Consider the following 24,428-nt stretch of genomic DNA (forward strand, 5'->3'; position numbering starts at 1 on the left):
AGGGCATCAAAATTTCCTGTAGAACAAAAAGGGAGCTTTATGCAGGAGCCAAGACATCAGATGATTCACATAAGATTAAACATTACAAATTGTACAGTAACATTCTTAACAAAACCATACAGGCATCAAAGAACATGTTCTTAAAGGCAGAAATTGATAACTCGAACAATAAAGTAAAAACTATTTGGGATTTTGTAAAGAAGGATACGGGGAAAAGTGCAGTTCACAGTGAAAATATTCAAATAAAAAAATCAGGATCATATTGTTAGTGATCCAAAAACAGTTGCTGATATGTTCAACAAACATTTTTTTAACAGTAACAGAACAAATAGAATCGCAAGGCTCCATAAATCAAGCCATTAGTTTTCTGCAAGCCAGCGTACCTGGCACAGTACCACAAATCAAAATAACAACAGTCACTATTCCAGAAATTGAAAGAATAATTAGATCCCTGAAAAGTAAAAACTCCACTGGAGTTGACAACATATCTAGCAAATTATTAAAATACTGCTGCGGCCACTTAAGTAGAATCCTTTGCCACATTTTTGGTGCGTCACTTAAGCAAGGAATAGTGCCCGAAAGACTTAAGTATGCAGTTGTGAAACCTCTGTATAGAAAGGGAGATAAGGCAGATACTGCTAACTATCAGCCAATCTCACTACTGGCGAGTTTTTCTAAGGTTTTAGAGAAACTAATACATGCCAGGATTGTTAATCACCTCATTGAATATAAGATCATCAGTAAAAGTCAGTTTTGATTTCAGAAGGGGTTATCAACAGAAGATGCAATATTTGCATTTGCTGCCAATGTTTTGGAGTCCATCAACAAAAAGATGAAGATAGTTGGAATATTTTGTGACCTCTCAAAAGCGTTTGACTGCGTCAGTCACCAAATACTTTTGCATAAAGCTTCATATCTAGGCATAAGTGGGGCAGCAGGGAAGTGGCTCCATTCTTGTCTTTCAAACAGAAAACAGAAAGTTGTACTAGATAGTCAAGAAGGTGCATCAGCATCATCGGAATAGGGAACAATCACCTGTGGAGTGCCTCAAGGCTCCATTCTGGGCCCCCTGCTTTTTATTATTTTTATTAATGATCTTCCTCTATGTACAGATTTTTGTAAATTCACATCTTTGCTGATGACACTACACTACTGGTTGATAACTCAGTGGATGAACTTGAGGTGACAGCTAATAAGGTTTTTAGTGATATTGTGAACTGGTTTAATGTAAATGGTCTGTCTATTAATCACAGTAAAACAAACTATGTCCAGTGTCAGACAGTCTCTAAAGAAGATGAACAAGAACAAAAACTAGGTGACATGCAGATAGCTAAGGTCGATAGTACAAAGTACCTTGGCTTACATATAGATAGCAAACTAAACTGGTCAAACCACATCTTGGATCTCTGCAAAAGGCTGAATTCGGAAACTTATGCTTTACGCATTATCCTGTCTTACAGAAATACGGAAACCAGTAAATCAGCTTATTATGGTTATTTTCATGCCATTATGGAATATGGAATCATATTCTGGGGAAATCAGCCACTTGCTAGGAAAGTGCTATATGCACAGAAAAGAGCCATAAGAATCATGAGTGGAGACCACCCTAGAGCCACATGCAGAAATCTTTTTAAAGAACTTCAAATATTCACATCCATTGCACAATATATATTCTCCTTGATGTGTTTCATAAGGGAAAAAAAAGCCCCTCTTCAAACCTAATAGTGTTTATCATAATCATGATACTAGAAGAAAAGATGATATCCACTATGAGCATGCAAACCTGAGTAAGGTACAGAAGGGGGTCCACTTCAATGGTTGTAAGATTTTTAATGCCCTCCCTTCACAAATTAAGTGTTTAGAAGATGATGAGTTCTCGTTTAAGAAAAGTTTAAGGCAGTTCCTATTGCAAGGGTCATTTTATGCTATAGAGGGGTTCCTGAACCACGATGAATAGTACCCTAGTACCTGTACGGATAAGTCTCAGATACATTTCCCACTCTTCATTTGTGATCCTGTATATCTATTACTTGTAAACATCTTAAGTTTTCAGTAGTATATTTTCTGTATGTACGTGTATAGAGTCTGTAATACTTAACTTTGTAACATTTATTTTTTTGTGATTTTAATTTGTAATGTTAATCTAAGCCATATAATTTTAATATGAGTAATAGCAATACTTACAAAATACCATAAAAAGTTTGTAAAACTGACACGTTCCATATCCTGTGATGTATTCACAACATGGATCACCGGAACACAAAATAAATAAAATAAATAAAAATAAATGGCCTTTATGTCTTGCAGTGGTTAGCAGTAACCTCCTTGCTTGAGTTAAACAATTGAACCATGCCTTCCAACGCCAACACTGAGTGTGCTGAATTCAATGTACCACTGAACACTTAGAAATGATGTGACTTGTGCATATGGTGCATGAGCCTCAACATGGTATATGCAATCACAATGCACTGAAGCAGCAGTTGTTGGCTGTATCTGATTTGCAAATCACGCTGTTTACAAAATGGATGAGCATAAAATTCGTGTATTAACTCTAATAACATATATATTTCCTCTCTTGTCCAGCGGCTACACGGGTAGCAGGGGTTGTGTGGCATGGACTGGGCGTTTTTTTTAGGTTAGATGGCCTCGGGCTAGTACAGAAAGGGCAACAGCCTCAAAGGGTGCGGGGTAAAGTCAGGAAATGCAAGGACCAAGCAGCAATCGGTATTGTATAGGTAAAATGTCGAAGCTGCATTGGTAAAGTACCGGAACTTCAAGCGCTGATAGAAAGCACCGAAGCTGAAATCGTTATAGGTACAGAAAGCTGGCTGAAGCCAGAGATAAATACAGCCGAAATTTGTACAAAGGCACAGACGGTGTTTAGAAAGGATAGATTGTATGCAACCGGTGGTGCCGTGTTTGTCTCTGTTAGTAGTGGTTTATCCTGTAGTGAAGTAGAAGCAGATAGTTACTGTGAATTATTATGGGTGGAGGTTACACTCAACAACCGAGCTAGGTTAATAGTTGGCTCCTTTTACCGACTACCCAACTCAGCAGCATTAGTGGCAGAACAACTGAGGGAAAATTTGGAATACATTTCACATAAATTTTCTCAGCATGTTATAGTCATAGGTGGAGATTTCAATTTACCAGATATAGACTGGGACACTCAGATGTTTAGGATGGGTGGTATGGACAGAGCATCGAGTGACATTATACTGAGTGCACTATCCAAAAATTACCTCTAGCAATTAAACAGAGAACCCACTCATGGAGATAACATCTTGGACCTACTGATAACAAACAGACCTGAACTTTTCGACTCTGTAAGCGCAGAACAGGGTATCAGTGATCATAAGGCCGTTGCAGCATCCCTGAATATGGAAGTAAACAGGAATATAAAAAAGGGAGGAAGATTTATCTGTTTAGCAAGAGAGATAGAAGGCAGATTTCATAGTACCTAACAGACCAAAATGAACATTTCTGTTCCAACACTGACAATGTTGAGTGTTTATGGAAAAAGTTCAAGGCAATCGTAAAATGCGTTTTAGACAGATACATGCCGAGTAAAACTGTGAGGGATGGGAAAAACTCACCGTGGTTCAACAACAAAGTTAGGAAACTTCTGTGAAAGCAAAGAGAGCTTCACCGCAAGTTTGAATGCAGCCAAAACCTCTCAGACAAACAGAAGCTAAACAATGTCAAAGTTAGCGTAAGGAGGGCTATGCGTGAAGCGTTCAGTGAATTCGAAAGTAAAATTCTATATACCGACTTGACAGAAAATCCTAGGAAGTCCTGATCTTACGTTAAATCAGTAAGTGGCTCGAAACAGCATATCCAGACACTGCGGGATGATGATGGCATTGAAACAGAGGATGGCACGCGTAAAGCTGAAATAATTAACACTTTTTTCCAAACCTGGATCACAGAGGAAGACTGCACTGCAGTTCCTTCTCTAAATCCTCGCACAAACAAAAAAAATGGCTGACATCAAAATAAGTGTCCAAGGAATAGAAAAGCAACTGGAATCACTCAACAGAGTAAAGTCCACTAGACCTGACAGGATACCAATTCGATTCAACAAAGAGTACGCGAAAGAACATGCCCCCTTCTAACAGCTGGGTACCGCAAGTCTCTAGCGGAATGGAAGGTTCCAAATGATTGGAAAAGAGCACAAGTAGTTTCCGTCTTCAAGAAGGTTCGTTGAGCAGATGTGCAAAACTATAAACCTATATCTCTGGTGTCGATCTGTTGTAGAATCTTAGAACATATTTTTTGCTCTCGTATCATGTCATTTTTGGAAATCCAGAATCTACTCTGTAGGAATCAACATGGATTCCGGAAACAGTGATCATGTGAGACCCAACTCGCTTTATTTGTTCATGAGACCCAGAAAATATTAGATACAGGCTCCCAGGTAGATGCTATTTTTCTTGACTTCCGGAAGGCATTTGATACAGTTCCGCACTTGGTGGGTAGATTTTTTATCTAAATAAATACTTCAGTATCTATGAAGATCTAGTATGGCAAAAAGGAAAGTACCATGCCCAGTCAATCAGATATTGGCATTATGAATAGTGTGATACAAATTTCCAATATTTCTCCACATAAGATAAAAATTATTTGATCATTCTCACTTTTCAACTAAACCTTAAGGTCAGTCTTGCTTGATCATTGTTTCTGTTCCATAGCATCATCTCACCAACATGTGAAATACAAGACTTGAAATATGAAAACGCAAAATATCTTATTGTAGGTAGTGCAAGCTGTCTTATAGATAAAACCAACTGAACAAACTGACTCCTCAGAAAGAGTGCAGTTCTTTTTACATAACATCAAATATTATATAATATAATTCTATTAAATTAAGAAGGGAGTATTGGAACTTATTAGAAAATGTGAATGTTAGTAAAATAAATTGGATCCAGTGAGATGTGAACTAGCAGAATGTCACCTGTTACCTTATAACTATGGATCTGCATGCATTATGCTATACTGACGATGAATGATATGCTAGCGTACTTTGTGTCCTACCATTTTCTGAAACCTATAATTGTAGACATGTTATTAACTGCCATTTAGTTATAACAAATTGTACCAAGAACAGTGTGTTTGGGTAGATTCTCAATGTACCATTGTCATAAAATGGCATACTTTCACACTGCACAAGTTACAATAATCCTTTAACCATGAATATGTCATCTCCAATCATCTTACCACAACAAATTTGTTTGAGAAGTCCTCAATTTGCTGATGCTTAGAAACAAAACCCCCCATGAACCATGGACCTTGCCGTTGGTGGGGAGGCTTGCGTGCCTCAGCGATACAGATGGCCATACCGTAGGTGCAACCACAACGGAGGGGTATCTGTTGAGAGGCCAGACAAACATGTGGTTTCTGAATAGGGGCAGCAGCCTTTTCAGTAGTTGCAGGGGCAACAGTCTGGATGATTGACTGATCTGGCCTTGCAACATTAACCAAAACGGCCTTGCTGTGCTAGTACTGCGAACGGCTGAAAGCAAGGGGAAACTACAGCCGTAATTTATCCCGAGGACATGCAGCTTTACTGTATGATTAAATGATGATGGCATCCTCTTGGTTAAAATATTCCGGAGGTAAAATAGTCCCCCATTCGGATCTCCGAGCGGGGATTACTCAGGAGGACGTCGTTATCAGGAGAAAGAAAACTGGCGTTCTACGGATCGGAGCATGGAATGTCAGATCCCTTAATCGGGCAGGTAGGTTAGAAAATTTAAAAAGTGAAATGGATAGGTTAAAGTTAGATATAGTGGGAATTAGTAAAGCTCGGTGGCAGGAGGAACAAGACTTTTGGTCAGGTTAATACAGGGTTATAAATACAAAATCAAATAGGGGTAATGCAGGAGTAGGTTTAATAATGAATAAAAAAATAGGAGTGCGGGTAAGCTACTACAAACAGCATAGTGAACGCATTATTCTGGCCAAGATAGACACAAAGCCCATACCTATTACAGTAGTACAAGTTTATATGCCAACTAGCTCTGCAGATGACGAAGAAATTGAAGAAATGTATGATGAGATAAAAGAAATTATTCAGGTAGTGAAGCGAGACGAAAATTTGATTGTCATGGGTGACTGAAATTCGACAGAAGGAAAAGGGAGAGAAGGAACCATACAAGGTGAAAATGGATTGGGGCTAAGAAATGAAAGAGGAAGCCGTCTGGTAGAATTTTGCACAGAGCATAACTTAATTATAGCTAACACTTGCTTCAAGAATCATAAAAGAAGGTTGGATACATGGAAGAATCCTGGAGATACTAAAGGGTATCAGATAGATTATATAATGGTAAGACAAAGATTTAGGAACCAGGTTTTAAAATGTAGGACATTTCAAGGGGCAGATGTGGACTCTGACCACAATCTATTGGTTATGAACTGTCGATTAAAACTGAAGAAATTGCAAAAAGGTGGGCATTTAAGGAGATGGGACCTGGATAAACTGACTAAAGCAGAGGTTGTACAGAGTTTCAGGGAGAGCATAAGGGAACAATTGACAGGAATGGGGAAAGAAATACAGTAGAAGAAGAATGGGTAGCTCTGAGGGATGAAATAATGTAGACAGCAGAGGATCAAGTAGGTAAAAAGACGAGGGCTAGTAGAAATCCTTGGGTAACAGAAGAAATATTGAATTTAACTGATGAAAGGAGAAAATATAAAAATGCAGTAAATGAAGCAGGCAAAAAGGAATACAAATGTCTCAAAAATGAGATCGACAGGAAGTGCAAAATGACTAAGCAGGGATGGCTAGAGGACAAATGTAAGGATGTAGAGGCTTGTCTCACTAAGGGTAAGATAGATACTGCCTACAGGAAAATTAAAGAGACCTTTGGAGAGAAGAGAACCATGTGTATGAATATCAGGAGCTCAGATGGCAACCCGGGTCTAAGCAAAGAAGGGAAGGCAGAAAGGTGGAAGGAGTATATAGAAGGTTTATACAAGGGCGATGTACTTGAGGACAATATTATGGAAATGGAAGAGGATGTAGATGAAGACGAAATGGGAGATACGATACTGCGTGAAGAGTTTGACAGAGCACTGAAAGACCTGAGTCGAAACAAGGCCCCCGGAGTAGACAATATTCCATTAGAACTACTGACGGCCTTGGGAGAGCCAGTCATGACAAAACTCTACCAGCTGGTGAGCAAGATGTATGAGACAGGCAAAATACCCTCAGGCTTCAAGAAGAATATAATAATTCCAATCCCAAAGAAAGCAGACAGAATATTTCTGCTTGTGTCTGTGTATGTGCGGATGGATATGTGTGTGTGTGTGTGTGTGTGTGTGCGTGAGTGTACACCTGTCCTTTTTTTTCCCCTAAGGGAAGTCTTTCTGCTCCTGGGATTGGAATGACTCCTTACCCTCTCCCTTAAAACCCACATCCTTTCGTCTTTCCCTCTCCTTCCTGAAGAAGCAACCATCGGTTGCGAAAGCTAGTAATTCTGTGTGTGTGTTTTGTTCATGTGTCTGTCTGCCGGCGCTTTCCCGCTTGGTAAGTCTTGGAATCTTTGTTTTTAATATATTTTTCCCATGTGGAAGTTTCTTTCTATTTTATTAGTAATCATTATGTTGTACCTATGTTTCCTGTTCTAATCATTATTATGTCACTATCTATAAGGCTCACCATGTATATTCACCACTATGGACAGCTAAAGTTGGTGCAGTAAATACTGATTACACCTGACATTTCCATTACAATTAATATTATTTCAGCATCGGTGAGGCACTTCATGACTGTACAAACTGATTCAGGAAATAATTACCTAGAGATAAGCTTTGCTTTCTCATTAATTTTTAATAGTTGCTGTTTATCTCTTATTGGTAGCTTAGCATTTTTTAAAAATTTTCTTGATAATATTGACATTTATCCTGTACAGTTTGTGTTTCGTATTTTTAGATGGTCAGATTGCTGATTGATGCTGGAGCAGATGTGAATTTCAAAGATGACTTTGGCTGCACTCCACTTCACAGAGCCCTTGAACATGGACATTGTGAGGTAGGGTACTCACACACTATGCTAACAAGAAAAATATATTTATACCAAATGAAATTCTGTAGTAGTATTTCTTTCCTGCTAATAGTTTTCGTCAGCCAAGCTCTGAAAGAAAGTTATAAAATTAGGTGTATGTGATTTTGAAATAAGAGTACATGGATAGAGAGTCCTCAAGAGAAGTTGAAGTAACTTTAGGACTGCCCAAGGAAAGTGTTGGGACCCTTGTTCTTCATATTGCATATTAGTGACTTTCTGCAGACAATACAGTTATCTATAATGAAATACTATCTGAAAAAAGCAGCACAAATATCCAGGCCCTGACAACTTTACAGAATGATGCGAAAACGGGCAAATTGCTTAAATGTTCAGAAATGTAAAATTGTGCACTTCACAAAATGTAGAGATATAGTATGCTATTAATAAAATCCCAGTGTGTTACAGTTGGAATCAGCTGATCTTAAAACTATCTGTTTTAGAAATTTGTTTTGATATGAAATGGGAAGATTTTGGGCGCTGAATTGTATATGAGGTAGCCTAAGTGTACATGCTCTTACATTTAATGGTTCATTTTCCGTTCTATTGATTTGTGCTGGCAATGAAAGGCCATGATCAGCGTGAGTCTTATGTCAGTGTCAGTGCCTGTCACATGAGATGTGATGGCCATCAGGCTTGCCACCTGTCTTGTTGCCACCATTTCATTGTTTTAAACTTGAGCAAACAGTGAACATTGGTAATGTAAAACAGTGATGAATAAACAACATTGGATACAGTGCAGTGCAGTGAATTGTAAAAAAAGTATAGGTGATAAGGTTCCTGGAAGGTATTTAATTGAACGTAGCGATAGCGGAGAAGTGGAAGAAGATTTCTATTCCAGAAATTTTTTATTATTAAACAGGTAGGGGCTATCGTCATATGAGTTGGGTGGAGCTAGTGAAGAAATTAAAACTGGTTCTCTAAGCTCTCAACACTATACTGAAAAACCAATCACCCATAATGGAAGCTGCTGAGAAATGTGGAAATTTGATGCATATGAAATCTTAGAATCTTAGGCCTACAATGAAGTGGAACAAGTTTTAATAACTTAGTTTCAAAAGTACATGCCTAAAAAATCCACATAAATTGAGCTATTCTTAAGGGAAAGCTTTCCAGTTAGGGGTCAAAATTTCAAGGCTTCCAATAGTTGTTGTTGTTGTGATCTTCAGTCCTGAGACTGGTTTGATGCAGTTCTCCATGCTACTCTATCCTGTGCAAGCTTCTTCATCTCCCAGTACCTACTGCAGCATACATCCTTCTGAATCTGCTTAGTGTATTCATCTCTTGGTCTCCCTCTACGATTTTTACCCTCCACACTGCCCTCCAATACTAAATTGGTGATCCCTCAATGTCTCAGAACATGTCCTACCAACCGATCCCTTCTTCTAGTCAAGTTGTGCCACAAGCTCCTCTTCTCCCCAATTCTATACAATACCTCCTCATTAGTTATGTGATCTACCCATCTAATCTTCAGCATTCTTCTGTAGCACCACATTTCGAAAGCTTCTATTCTCTTCTTGTCCAAACTAGTTATCGTCTATGTTTCACTTCCGTACATGGCTACACTCCAAACAAATACTTTCAGAAATGACTTCCTGATACATAAATGTATATTCAATGTTAACAAATTTCTCTTCTTCAGAAACGCTTTCCTTGCTATTGTCAGTCTACATTTTATATCATCTCTACTTCGACCATCACCAGTTATTTTACTTCCTAAATAGCAAAACTCCTTTACTACTTTAAGTGTCTCATTTCCTAATCTAATTCCCTCAGTGTCACCCGACTTAATTCGACTACATTCCATTATCCTCATTTTGCTTTTGTTGATGTTCACCTTATACCAATAGATGAACTGAAAAATTTTGACAGTAGCATGTTGTTGTGTATGAAACAGAACGTGGGGAGAGTGAAACTGTGGACTAGCAGACTGCAGCTCAATGGATGCAGAGACTTCCTAATCTCACAACTGGCCATGAGCCATGTAACATTTTTTTAACTCTGACAAAACTGGCATATTCTGTAATTTAATACTGGACAAAACATTTACTTTTAATGATGAAATTGCCATGTAATATGAAAAGCAAGCAGGGCCTTACCATTTGGTGTACAAAAACATTGAATGGCAGTGAGAAAATAAAATCTTTGGTCATTGGGAAGCCTAAAAATTCAAGGTCCTTCAAACATATTTCTACTTTTCAGTTCAAGTATTTTTAAATTTCCTTAGGGAATTAGGTAGGAGAGCACTTCAAGAAGAGTGCTGTTGTTTGTAAATAGATGTGCAGCATATCCCCCAGATGTTTCATTTATGAGAAATCCGGAAGTGATTTTCCTGACATACAATCATACCTGCTGTCTGCAGCCTCTATACTTGGACATAATATGTGTCCTTAAGCTTAAATACAGGACAGCTCTAGTTAGAAAGATCTTGAATGCCATAGTCCAAAGAAAGTCAGGAAGCCAGTAGTAACACACAATTTAAGGTACAAATTTGATTATGTATTCATGGAGAAATGTGAGTGCTCAAACCATCAAAAACTATTTAATGAAAGCAGGATTCCGTATGATGAGGTGTTGCCCCAGTGGAAGAAGTTGTCTGTGAATTGCAGGAGTTCCATGAATTAACAGGGAATAATTACGTAACTTTGGAGGACTTTGTGACCTGACCCTAGATGATAATGTGGCTACCACAGGAATGCTGAACATTGAGGAATTGACTGCTGAGAGAAGCACAGAAAATGTAAGTGAAAATGAAAGTGTTAGTGAGATGGAAGATAACCCTGTGCCCTCCATACATTAAGGCAACTGAAGGATTTGAAACATTCAGAGGGTTCATGATGGCCCATAAACTTGTGGACACTAGAGTAGCATAACATTCTCATTTGGAGCAAGAAATGTATCTGATACAGTCACGAAGAAATATGAAGCAAATATGCTTGCTTCACTACATCAAAAAATGCTAGGTATCAGTAGGCAATGTTCAAATAGTGTAATTTCATTGATTTTTGTGAAAATTTGACTAAAGTTGTGTTTTACAATTTAGTTATTAAAGTAATTTTTTGCAGCTAATTCTTTTTTAATTTGTATCATTTACTGTGTTTTCTGTAACACATCGCCAGTAAAGTTTGACTAGGGTTTTATAATTATCAGTTGGAAGTCTTCTTCTTTACAGAATTTTCCTGTATACAGTGTTCAGATTTTGTGATCTCTTTAAAAGAAAAATGTTATTTAGAAGTTTTACTGTATTATCGTTAAGTGCACTCAGCAAAAAAAGGGGCCAAACATGTCACTTCAGTGAGATTATTAATTACAGACCAGTTGGGAAGCAAACAGTGTTTTGGATTTGCAGACTTAATTTATGGCTCACAGTATTAGTAAAAATGCATATTTGAAGTGCTTGTATGGTGGGGAGATGATTTACACTAATAAAGTGTTCAAATTGAATTCAATTGTGTGTTGCATAATTTAATACTGGGAGAAACCTTATCCACAGCAGTTTGAAATATATGTTTTGGAATGAGTGGAGCTTTCAAACCAAGAAAACAGAAAACTCACTTTGTTATTGATGATTCAACCGACTTGTAAGAACTGGGGACTATGGTCAACATTATTACTATGGCTGATATGGAGTAAAACAGTGGCAATATTGTTAATCAAGAAGGACAATTGAATTTTTAAGTTAACAAAGAACAGATGTTAAATTTTGCTTATTCTGTGAACTCTGAAATAGAAGATAGTGACATTTGTAAGTTAAACTAGGGCTGTGGAGTTTTGCACTGGTTGTTAGTTAGAAAATGGTAATGAACGCTATTGGTAACAATTTCATGTTTCAGATATTGCAAGAAATTAAAAACTTTCACCAAGAAATTAAAAGGGATATGCAGGACAGTTAGAATAAATGAAGGAATGCAATTGGCAGTGAGTGAACAGATCTCACTGATACATTTAATCAAAAGCATGATGATCTCTGCAATGAATTTGAGGCCAAACATAATGGACTCAGAACTGAATTTCAAAATGTTAAGACAGAGAGTGCTTGGGTGAGGCAGGAGGGGGAGAACAAATAGGTGGTTATCATGCCAACTGGCAGGAGTGAGACACAGTCCAATGAGTGAAGTAGACAAAATTCACTGGAAAGTTTCAGAATGTGAAAAGGTATAGAGAAAAGCAAATAAATAGTTGATACAGGTAGAGATTCATGCAGCACTATGTTTAATAGATTGTACCATTGCTTTCATGCAGCACTACATTTAATAGGTTGTAACATTGCTAAATTGCCTCAAGCAGTTGTGAACAGCAGGATGAGTGGACAAAATTTCTGTAACTATGAAGCCAGAAATTATGTCCAAGCAGCAGCTTTTTTCAAACAGCTCATACATGCATTTTGAAACTCTTATACAGAATAGACAAAATAGATATATGCATCAGCCACATGTAAGATGCACATACCTGCAGTGTCACTGTATCCAAAAATTATTCCACATACAAAGATTTGATATGGTGATATGGGGTGATAAAGAGATAGATGTAAATTTACAACTTGATGCATGGAAGCCAGTAATGAAAGAGTATGGATTAAAAACAAATAAAGATAAGTGTGAAGTAATGGTATTTTGAAGAGACAAAGGGATCAATGAGAATATTACTTTGAATGGAGAACTCCTCAAAGTGGTAGACAGTTCCCTTATTTAGGGAGTGAAATATCTAGTGATGGAAGAATAACCAATGAAATGAATAGGAGGTTACAGGAGGAGGCAATTTCTACCAAACAATAAAACACTTGATTTGGAATAAGGAAGTTTCAGAAATGCCAAAACTCCTTATGTATAAGGGTTATTACTTCCACATTGACACCTATGGAGGTGAAACACAGACAACGACGGAAAGGGACTGGAGCAGACTGTAAGCCAGGGGAAATGAAATTCCTGAGTGCAGTTAAGGGAAAAACAAGAACAGACAGAGTGAAAAATGTAGATATTTGAAAGGACCTTAAACAAGAAAGTACGGGAGAAGAAATAGAAAAAAAGAGATTAAGATGGTACGAGCATGTTAAGAGGATGCATGGGCAGAGACTTCCCAAAATTATGGAAGAACTGAAGGTGGATGGAAAAAGACTCAGAATTCAGTTGGTTATGAACAGTTGCGTTTAGTGATTAGTCGAACTGATATCCTCCCAGCAGAATGATGACAACAAGAAAGCAATAATGGTGATCATGAATTACAGATGATCCAGTACAGAATGGTGCATGAAATTTCATACACTGAAACTTGTTTATATAATTACATTATGGGAAATGATGCGTGTAGAGGTATACTGAACAAACTGTCCCACAAATATCTGCACATAAATATACATTTCCACAGTAGTCCTACAAATGTACACAGCAAGAGACATACAAACAGACTGTTAGAATTACATGGTGGCTTGAATGTCTGATCTTGGTCAAAGATCATGTTGTTCATGGTTGTTATGACCTATTGAAACCACAACATTAATCATCAGAATGAGTAAGCTCAGCAAGCATGCAGTACATGTTCATTATGTCCACCTTGTTCATGTACAACCTCTTCAAGACAAACTGTGATGTTTCTGACCACCCTATGACACACAAATTCTGTGGTTCCCTGGAAAACAGGGAAACAGTTGTGAGAATCAGTAGCAGTTGTATTAGATTGGTAGACTAACTCCTTCAAATGTCTCCACAAGAAATAATTACAGGATTAATTTCCTGTCTGTGTGACTGCCATATTGAACTACCTCAAAAATGTTCTGGATGTTGATGGGACATGGTATCCAAAATGTTCATGTTGGAAATCCAGAATAACATGTGATGTATGAGGGAAAGCTCCATCTTGTTTGAACCATTGTGTCTCCATTGGTAATGCTGTTGCATTAAGTTGCAAAAAACCTATACTTCAACATGTCCATGTAGCAGGCCCAGTGATTCTATGGTTGGAAATGGCAACCTATACACTTACTTTTCACCATACTATTCAATCTTGTGTACAACATTTGGAGTTTCTTATGTCCAGAATCTGATGTTGTGCCAATTGAAGCTGCTGTTCAGTAGGATGTACACCGAATCCGAAAACCATGTATCATGAATAACGGCATGATCAGTTGCAAGAGCCAAAGTCACAAACTGTAATCACTCTACCTTGTGATTTTATGTCAGTTTGTGCAACACTCTCATTTTGTGTGGAAATAATTTCAGATCAGCATGAAGTGTTCTCTAAAGACAATTATGTGATATGCCCAATTTGGCTGAAGTTCACCTCATTGTTTTCCTGGGACTTCATGCTGAAGCCACTATCATAGCCTTAATATTTTCTGGAATATAGGCTAGGTTGGCATGAGGTCGCTTTTGATATAAAATACTACTGTCAGTTTCAGATTTTGTGGTTAGTATATGCGTTATCTCTCTGAAGGGGACCCACCTCTTATGAAAATTAACACAAAATGTTGCTGAGTCTCTCTACATCTTTGTTCTCAGAAGAAACAACATATTTCTGTTCTAGCACCAACTAGTCTTCTCCTGACATATTTTCTAAACTGAAGTTGTGGTGACATACATATGTGACACTGACAAGTGATGTCTTCTGGTGAACCAAGTGTGAACAATGGCTACTCGTCACAACATTCCCAATCTGCGAATAGAATATTTATGAGACAGTATCAGAGTATGACTTCTCACTTGCGGCTCCATATATTTAATTGATGAGACAACAGCATTTAAAAATGGGATGAATATAGCTTACTAAACAGATTTAATACAAATCATCAACCAAATTGACTACCCCATAGTGATGAAGCAAGCTGGGATAATTTTACTTCCCCTCTTGTGTTGTCATCTGCATCCTTAAATTCGTTTTTCACTTTTAACTAATTACCATTAACATACATGAATATAATCTTTTCATAAAAGAGAAAGATTTGCACTTAGTTTTAAAGAATATAACACCAGATCTAATTTTGTGCTTAGATATGTGTATGTAATTGATTCCCTAATTTATCAAGATTTTAAACATGGCTGTCATCATTTACCATTCCTAATTTATTTTGACTATTCCTAGTTAGTATCTTTTGTTATAGGGTGAAATCAGTAATTGTTTTGTAACTTAAACTCTGTTGTTGACATGTAAACAAATATAAATTCTGTACTAATTACAAACATTTGAAGGAACAACTAGTAGTATTATTAAAGGATTTATTTGGCTCTATTTAAAACATATTAGCAAAGTCAGCCCTTAATTATTTCCAAAGTAATTAACAGTTTTGTCCAGAGTATTATTAGCTAGATTAGATTAGAGATTAGATTAATACTTGTTCCATAGATCATGAATACGACACTTCGTAATGATGTGGAACGTGTCAGGTTAATGAAAGATGTCTGTAACGATATTACATTACACAAAATATTGCATGACACTAATGTTTAAGTTAGTTGTTTTTCCCTCCCTTAATTTATATCTAAAAATTCAGCCAATGAGTAGAAGGAGTTGTCATCTAGAAATTCTTTTAATTTATTTTTAAATGTTGGTTGACTATCTGTCAGGCTTTTGATGCTGTTTGGTAGGTGACCAAAGACTTTTGTGGCAGCATAATTTACCCCTTTCTGTGCCAAAGTCAGATTTAACCCTGCATAGTGAAGATCATCCTTTCTCCTGGTGTTATAGCTATGCACACTGCTATTACTTTTGAACTGGGTTGGATTATTAACAACAAATTTCATAAGTGAATATATATACTGTGAGGTTACCGTGAGGATCCCTAGATCTTTAAATAGATGTCTGCAGGATGACTGTGGGTGGGCTCCAGCAATTATTCTGATTACACGTTTTTGAGCAATGAATACTTTTCTACTCAACTATGAATTACCGCAGAATATGATGCCATACGAAAGCAGTGAATGAAAGTAGGCATAGTAAGCTAATTTACTGAGACTCTTGTCACCAAAATTTGCAATGACCGTAATAGCATACGTAGCTGAACTCAGATGTTTCAGCAGACCATCAATGTGTTGTTCCAGTTTAACCTCTCATCAATGGACACACCTAAAAATTTTGAAAATTCTACCTTAGCTACAGACTTCTGTATTTATTACTGGAGTTGTGCCATTTACTGTATGGAACTGTATATACTGTGTTTTATCAAAATTTAAAGAGAGTCCGTTTGCTGAGAACCACTTAATAATTTTGTGAAAAACATCATTTACAATTACATCACTTAGTTCTTGGTTTTTGGATGTTATTACTATAGTTGTATCATCAGCAAAAAGAACTAACTTTGGATCTTCATCAATATGGAATGGTAAGTCATTAATGTATATCAAGAACAGTAAAGGACCTAAGACCGAACCCTGTGGGACCCCGTACTTGATAGCCCCCCCCCCCCCCCCCCCAGTTTGAGGAATCAGCTGTTGTTTTAACATTACTTATATTTGTTATTTTCATAATTTAAACAAATAATTCGGCCTAACTCTTGCAGTAGTAGAAACTGTTAAAAGGAACATGTTTTGATGCATTCAGTTAATTTAATGAATTAAGCATTCACTGTAATTTTTGTAAATTAAGCATCAAACAATGTGAAGTTTGAGTACCTATTATTGTGAGGATATATAAGGGTCCAATTTTTGGTCACAAGACAGTCAGTCCATGGCCGAGTTTCAGACGAGTAACCTGTGTTGGTTAGAACAACAACAATGCATTGACTTTACAGTGAAATAAGTGTAACACAACTAGGCCATGTGCAAAAACAATGACAGCGGCTGTTCCATATGTACCTTTATAATCTTCAAGAACTGTGAACTTCGTGGTTAGGTTTTTACTGCTCGCACATGTTCAACAGTAAACTATTGTAGGAGTATGTGGAGGTTCGCCTGCTAACTATTAATGAGGCTTATGAAAAGTTAAACAATAGTGCAGTGGCCATATTAAATGTCTATATTGGAAGTTGTGAAAAGTGACAGTAAAAGACAGTGAAATACAACTGAGCACCTGTCGGCTACGTAATTGAAAGTAGCCCATGTCTGACTTCCACACCCCATTCTTCAACCAGTACATCAACATTGAGGACAACAAACAAAGAAAATAGAAGCATGTGGAACTGCTACACTATGCAAGAGAAAGAAGACAGAATCAATCACCAAAATGTGCTAGGGACTGCAATTGCAATCCACAAGACTGTGCATCAGTTAACTAAACAAAACCCTGGAAATTGCTCACTCCAAAACTAATATTAAGAGAAGGGGGTCAGAAATCACAATGAATGCGAAATGCAGTTAAATATGAACATATCATGGAAATAAAGGATTATCTATACGAGAGGAAGAAGAGGCTGATTAGAAATTTTAACGCTGTTTGTGAAAGTGGTGATATGCAGAATAAGTTCGGACACATTAGTGCATTCAGTGAGTGGGATGAGTGCGATCACAGAAAATTTATTTTCACAACTAGCCGTGAGCTAGATGTATGAGAAAGACGAAATACCCTCAGACTTCAAGAAGAATATAATAATTCCAATCCCAAAGAAAGCAGGTGCTGACAGATGTGAAAATTACCGAACTGTCAGTTTAATAAGTCACAGCTGCAAAATACTAACGCAAATTCTTTACAGACGAATGGAAAAACTGGTAGATGCGGACCTTGGGGAGGATCAGTTTGGATTCTGTAGAAATGTTGGAACACGTGAGCCAATACTGACCTTACGACTTACCTTAGAAGAAAGATTAAGAAAAGGCAAACCTACGTTTTTAGCATTTGTAGACTTAGAGAAAGCTTTTGACAATGTTGACTGGAGTACTCTCTTTCAAATTCTAAAGTTGGCAGGGGTAAAATACAGTGAGCGAATGGCTATTTACAATTTGTACAGAAACCAGATGGCAGTCATAAGAGTCGAGGGGCATGAACGGGAAGCAGTGGTTGGGAAAGGGATGAGACAGGGTTGTAGCCTGTTCCCGATGTTATTCAATCTGTATATTGAGCAAGCAGTGAAGGAAACAAAAGAAAAAGTTGGAGTAGGTATTAAAATTCATGGAGAAGAAGTAAAAACTTTGAGGTTCGCCGATGACATTGTAATTCTGTCAGAGACGGCAAAGGACTTGGAAGAGCAGTTGAACGGAATGGACAGTGTCTTGAATGGAGGATGTAAGATGAACATCAACAAAAGCAAAACGAGGATAATGGAATGTAGTCAAATTAACTCGGGTGATGTTGAGGGAATTAGATTAGGAAATGAGACACTTAAAGTAGTAAAGGAGTTTTGCTATTTAGGAAGTAAAATAACTGATGATGGTCGAAGTAGAGATGATATAAAATGTAGACTGGCAATGGCAAGGAAAGCGTTTCTGAAGAAGAGAAATTTGTTAACATTGAATATAGATTTATGTATCAGGAAGTCGTTTCTGAAAGTATTTGTTTGGAGTGTAGCCATGTATGGAAGTGAAACATAGACGATAACTAGTTTGGACAAGAAGAGAATAGAAGCTTTCGTAATGTGGTGCTACAGAAGAATACTGAAGATAAGGTGGATAGATCGCGTAACTAGTGAGAAGGTATGGAATAGTATTGGGGAGAAGAGAAGTTTGTGGCACAACTTGACTAGAAGAAGGGATCGGTTGGTAGGACATGTTCTGAGGCATCAAGGGATCACAAATTTAGCATTGGAGGGCAGCGTGGAGGGTAAAAATCATAAAGGGTGACCAAGAGATGAATACACTAAGCAGATTCAGAAGGATGTAGGTTGCAGTAGGTACTGGGAGATGAAGAAGCTTGCACAGGATAGAGTAGCATGGAGAGCTGCATCAAACCAGTCTCAGGACTGAAGACAACAACAATAACATAGAAACAAAGTACGTATATTAATAGGCTTCAACTGAAAGCTGGTATAACACCTTGTGACTCTGTACTGAAGAGACATGACACCATTTGTTGTAGATGGTCCTTCCACCTCATTGGTCTACACTCAAATGCACGTTCAGAATATGTGACATGCTGTAATCAAACAGGAAAAAGAAAATTTTCACCAGCTTGTAGCACTGTTATATGCTTTCAGATGCAAATTTCTAATGGCTGCATGCGTAAACAGTAGCAGTCTACAGCACTGTGGACAACACTGATGCTTTGCCATAGGGATGTTTACAGAATCACATTCTGTTATTGGTTGAGGTAGGCGCGTGAAGCTGCTGCACCCAACCCACTGCAACTGTCACAGACCAACTTAAATGTCAACTCAAGTATGGATATGAAGATGGTATCTGTTCTTTGATGGAATATCTTTTTAGTTCTTATATGCAGATAATCTGTAACTTTTAATGGCGTCTCATTTTTTTGTTTACCTACAATGAGTTGTTATGAATTTAAAAATATATAATGCATTTAATAATGCAAAGAATGGGAAACACCATTAATGTTTCTGATAGTAGTTTCCTTCTGTAGCATTATTGGGGGGGGGGGGGGGGGGGACAATTACTATATGAATCCATGAATCATTAACCTGAAATATTATATACCGGGTGATCAGTATAAATTTGAAAACTGAATAAATCATGGAATAATGTAGATGGAGAGGTACAAATTGACACACATGCTTGGAATGACAAGGGGTTTTATTACAACCCAAAAAATACAAAAAGTTCACAACAGTCTGACAGATAGCACTTCATCTGATCAGAATAGCAATAATTAGCATAACAAAGTAAGACAAAGAAAAGATGATGTTCTTTACAGGAAATGCTTAATATGTCCACCATCATTCCTCAACAATAGCCGTAGTCGAAGGATAATGTTGTGAACAGCACTGTAAAACATGTCCGGAGTTATGGTGAGGCATTGGCGTCAGATGTTGCCTTTCAGCATCCCCAGAGATGTTGGTCAATCACGATACACTTGTGACTTCAGGTAACCCCAAAGCCAATAATAGCACGGACTGAGGTGTGGGGACCTGGGAGGCCAGGCATGGCGAATATGGAGAGCAGAAGATCATCACCAAATGACGCGCCCAAGAGATCTTTCATGTGTCTAACAATTTTTTTTTGGTTATAATAAAACCCCATGTCATTCCAAGCATGTGTGTCAATTTTTACCTCCATATCTACATTATTCGATGGTTTATTAAGTTTTCAAATTTATACTGACTTTTTGATCACCCGGTATTATAAAGACATCAAAAAGATTTATCTGATACACTCATGTTGTACATTCGTCCATGTTTTAATGTATCATGTAGATGGTGTTGTTACAGCAACCAGCCACACATTTACTTTCAGTTTCTTTATTCAAAGGGTACCGTTACTGGTTTCAGATCATTATGATTCGTCTTCAGATGGTTTACATGCCTTCCTTATAATCATAATGATTCAAACCCAGTAACAAGACCCCCTTGAATAAAGGAACTGAAAGTAAATTTGTGGTTGGTTGCTGTCCCAACACCTTCAACATTTGTCTTCAAATAACAGCCATGTTCTCCCACCATGTCATCATATGACAAAACTGCAATTGTATATAATGTTTTTAGGTCTTGGAAGTGCTGCTAGATGCAGGTGGTGATCCAAATATTGTAGATGTCTGTGGAGTATCCCTGCTCCATACAGTAGCATCAAGATCTGTAGCAAACAAGGTAATGTTAATACATTTATTTTATCATTGCATATTTAACATGAGATAGAATTAGTGCAATATCTGCCTATATTACAAATATATTTCCTGCCAGTGGCCAGTGAAGAGTGAATACTACCAACAATGTTTTTCTGGGTCAGCTGTTGTGGCACAGTGTTTAAAGAGCTGTTCAAAACAGTATTCACTAACCCATAGGGGCAGATACTTGACACCTACAATTTTTATTTTGCTGGTTCTGCAATAGTGCGTAAGATAGTAGCTTGTATTTCTCTAGAGATATCTGTTCACTTTCAGTGATGTGTGCTAATACTTAACCTCTTTAATTATATGCATAGCAAATAATGCAAGTTTACTTCAAACAGCTTAAGGTGAACATTTCTATCATGTAGGACACTAATAATGAAAGGGAACTGAAAAATACAGGAATTGTCTGGACATTTTGGGAGGTGAAATTCCCTGCTTCCCCTAATTTGTATATGTGAAATAAAATCCTGGACAAACTAATAAGCTGAAAGGAAACAATTCTTTAATGGAAAAAAAGCCATAGCAGTTGCTTCCTTGTCTGATGTCACATTGATTTTATTAATGGTTTTTCTTTATTTTTAATTTTGCCAATGGCTTTGTTGCATTGGTAACACTAGTTCTCATCAGATGTCCGAAGTTAAGCTCTGTTGGACTTGGCTATTACTTGGATGGGTGACAACCTGGTCTGCCAAACACTGTTGGCAAATGTGGTGCACTTACTCCTTGTGGTTGAATTGAGGAGCTAATTGACTGAGAGGTAGTGGGTCTGGTCAAAAAACTGACAACAGCTGGGAGAGCTGTGTATAAACTATTGTAGAAATAAACAGGTCTATGTACTTATAAAAAAATAAGAGACCTTATTTTTGGGATTACCCTCGTATATTACTGTCAAAACTACACTTCCTGCGTTGATCTTCTTTCACTTCATTCCACCAATTTGGGTACAATTTTGACTAACCACAGCTAACTTATTCCAGAATGCACATTTATCGGTGTTATCATCAATCTGATCCCAAACAAACTTCGAAAAGTTTTCATCTTTGTTCTCTAGGTTACAATAACCCACCTTTACTGTTTGCATCATTACTCTGCATGGTATTAATGAAAAACTGCTTTGACTGGACTCGTATTCCATGACTCTCACTTATATCATCACATGCGTCACTTAGCTTACCTGTATTCACAATTAACTCTGAAACTTCATTATTCTTAAACTCCACAAATACCTGATACTCATCATCATTTTCATCATCATTATCATATTATTCCAAAATTACTTCATCAAATACATTTTTAAAAACACTAGTCTCACCTCCATCAAAGTCACACAACTCACCTACATTCACTTGCATTAAGCTACTGGTACCAGTCTCAGACTTACCAGCCTCAGTTATTTCACAGCTCTTATTCACATCTGCATCAAAAATACCACCTAATTCAGATCCAATACAGTCATCACCTGTTTTACAAACATCAATAACACTGTTTTCTGACCAAGAGAAGAAATCATTAGTATGTACTACTTCAAAATTCTCATTACTCTCACGTACTGGTTTATGAAATTATCTTTTTTTGCATATAGTCACCAACTGGTGACTTTTGCAAATGTCATAGCATTTTTATACAATTTTTGTACAAACAGTAGGAATTTGCAGAAGCTACTTATGGGTGATGCACTTTGCAATATGGTACAGCACTTCATAATGCAACATGCAGTTGTTACACAGTATAGGTATTTGAATTTATAGCATGTTGTTACAAAAATAATTATATATTACAATCGTCTCAGAATAGTCCATTGTATAGATAGAAGATTTAGGCCTACATTTAAGAATAGCTACATTTTAATATCAGTACTCATTCAGTGAGTACAAACATTTCAGAGTTAAGACTGATTGTAATTCCCTTTTGAATCCTTTACCTCTATGGCATCTTATAGCACTTAGCAGTTTGTTAAGCCATATTTGGCCATTTATCCAAGGACTATGATCTGTTGTCTTTAGTTTATTTCTGTTTCTGAAGAAGCAATCTTTTTGTCTTGTGTTTGGGTATGCACATCAGAGCACTTAGTTTCATTATTTTTATGGTCCACAAAGAATGTTATTAATTTGTACAGATACAAGGAATACGCTGTTAGATATTTATGTTGTACATAGGTTTCCCTACATGAATCTTTGTATCTGAATCTTTGTATCCTAGGCGATGCATGGTCCTGATTGCTCTTTTCTGCAGTGTTAGGATTCTGTTCATGTGTCTATCAGCAGCACGTCCTCATACCTCTATTCCATAATTAATATATGCAAATATTGTCCCATAATAAGCAGTTTTTAACGTTTATTCAGAGATTAATTTTGATAGTTTTCTAATTAAGTACAGTGAACTGTTGATTTTATTGCATACAAAATTGATATGGCCTAACCAGCTAAGATTTTCGTCTAGGTATATCCCAAAAATTTACATTTGTCAGTGTCTACTTTTTTGATGGCACTTACATTATCAATACAGGTTTGGTATGAATTACCAAGTTTAAGTGGTAATAGCTGGGATTTGCTAATATTGTCTTTTAAATCTTGATCATGGATGTAAGTAGTTATTTGACGTAAGCCATCAGTTGCAGATAATGTCAAGTCATTAGTTTGTTTGAAAAAGAACAAAAATGAGGTATCATCTGCATAACTTACTAATTTGGAGTACAGAGGTGCCTCTAAATCATTAACGTAGACAGGAAAAGGAAAGGGCCCAATACGGAACCCTGAGGTACACCTTGTTTGACTGTTTCATAGCTGGATTGCAAATGTTTGATGTGACCATTAATTTCATAACTCAGCTCTGTACACTGCTAATGACTGATTAGATAAGTGATCAGTAGTTGTATGGATGTGGCATTTATATTGTAAGTTTCCAGTTTTCTTAGTAGTAGCTCATGGTTCACTAAGTCAGATGCTTTAGTAAGATCTAGAAATATCCCTGCTGTCTGCATTCCCTCATCCAGGGCATCATACATCTTGTGGAGAAATTCGGTAATTGCCGTAATGGTACTGTGGTGCTTTCTGAAGCCTTGCTCAGTTAACACAACTACATGAGGTGAATGGTCATTTAGAAAAGTCTCCAAAACATTGAGCTTATTTCTAAGATATTGTATATTTATATAATAGAGGGAAACATTCCACGTGACAAAAATATATCTAAAAACAATGATGATGTAACTTACCAAACGAAAGCGTTGGTATGTTGACAGAGACACTAACAAACACAAACACACATACACTGAAGTGACAGGCATTGAACTCCATATCAAAGGTTGTGGAAAGGGTATGGTGAAACAGAAAATTATTGGGATTTATCATCCACTGAAATCAGAGGTAGGGCGTTTCATAGATATTTTTAGTAGAATAGTGGGAGACTGTGACCCAAATGAGGTAGCAATACTTTGTGACTTGAATATAGAGGAAACATCATGCAATAACCATAACAGCAGGCTCCTTAACTCCTATAATCTTATGAATGCAGTAAATTCAGATACAAGAGTAACTCACAAGGGGAGGCCACCAATTGTGAAATTCAGATTCGATTCATACTGCGCATAATAAAAGCTCATGGCCAGAGGTGTAACGTGGCAAAGCACCAAGATGCACTTCTCAGACGTTGTCGAGAAAATCAACAGTGAAAAGAAACCGTTGCAGTGAAATACTCTCTACTATTACTACTTTTCAACAGCGTCCCTCAT

The 24,428-nt window shown here is 37.2% G+C and overlaps 2 protein-coding genes across 4 annotated transcripts in view; both read left to right on the top strand.

Moving 5' to 3' along the window:
- Nucleotides 1-24,428, top strand: part of LOC126284419 (serine/threonine-protein phosphatase 6 regulatory ankyrin repeat subunit C-like) — a 591,030-nt gene that overhangs the window by 120,617 nt on the left and 445,985 nt on the right. The window lies entirely within an intron of this gene.
- LOC126284427 (serine/threonine-protein phosphatase 6 regulatory ankyrin repeat subunit B-like) overlaps nt 1-24,428 on the top strand; it is a 254,964-nt gene that overhangs the window by 118,476 nt on the left and 112,060 nt on the right. For all 3 annotated transcript variants that reach the window (XM_049983349.1, XM_049983357.1, XM_049983365.1), the window contains 2 exons: nt 7,934-8,032; nt 20,577-20,678. In XM_049983349.1, coding sequence (XP_049839306.1) covers nt 7,934-8,032; nt 20,577-20,678 — 201 coding nt within the window. The remainder of the gene's footprint in view (nt 1-7,933; nt 8,033-20,576; nt 20,679-24,428) is intronic.

Source organism: Schistocerca gregaria, chromosome 1, assembly GCF_023897955.1.
Source record: "Schistocerca gregaria isolate iqSchGreg1 chromosome 1, iqSchGreg1.2, whole genome shotgun sequence".
Classification (NCBI taxonomy): domain Eukaryota; kingdom Metazoa; phylum Arthropoda; class Insecta; order Orthoptera; family Acrididae; genus Schistocerca; species Schistocerca gregaria.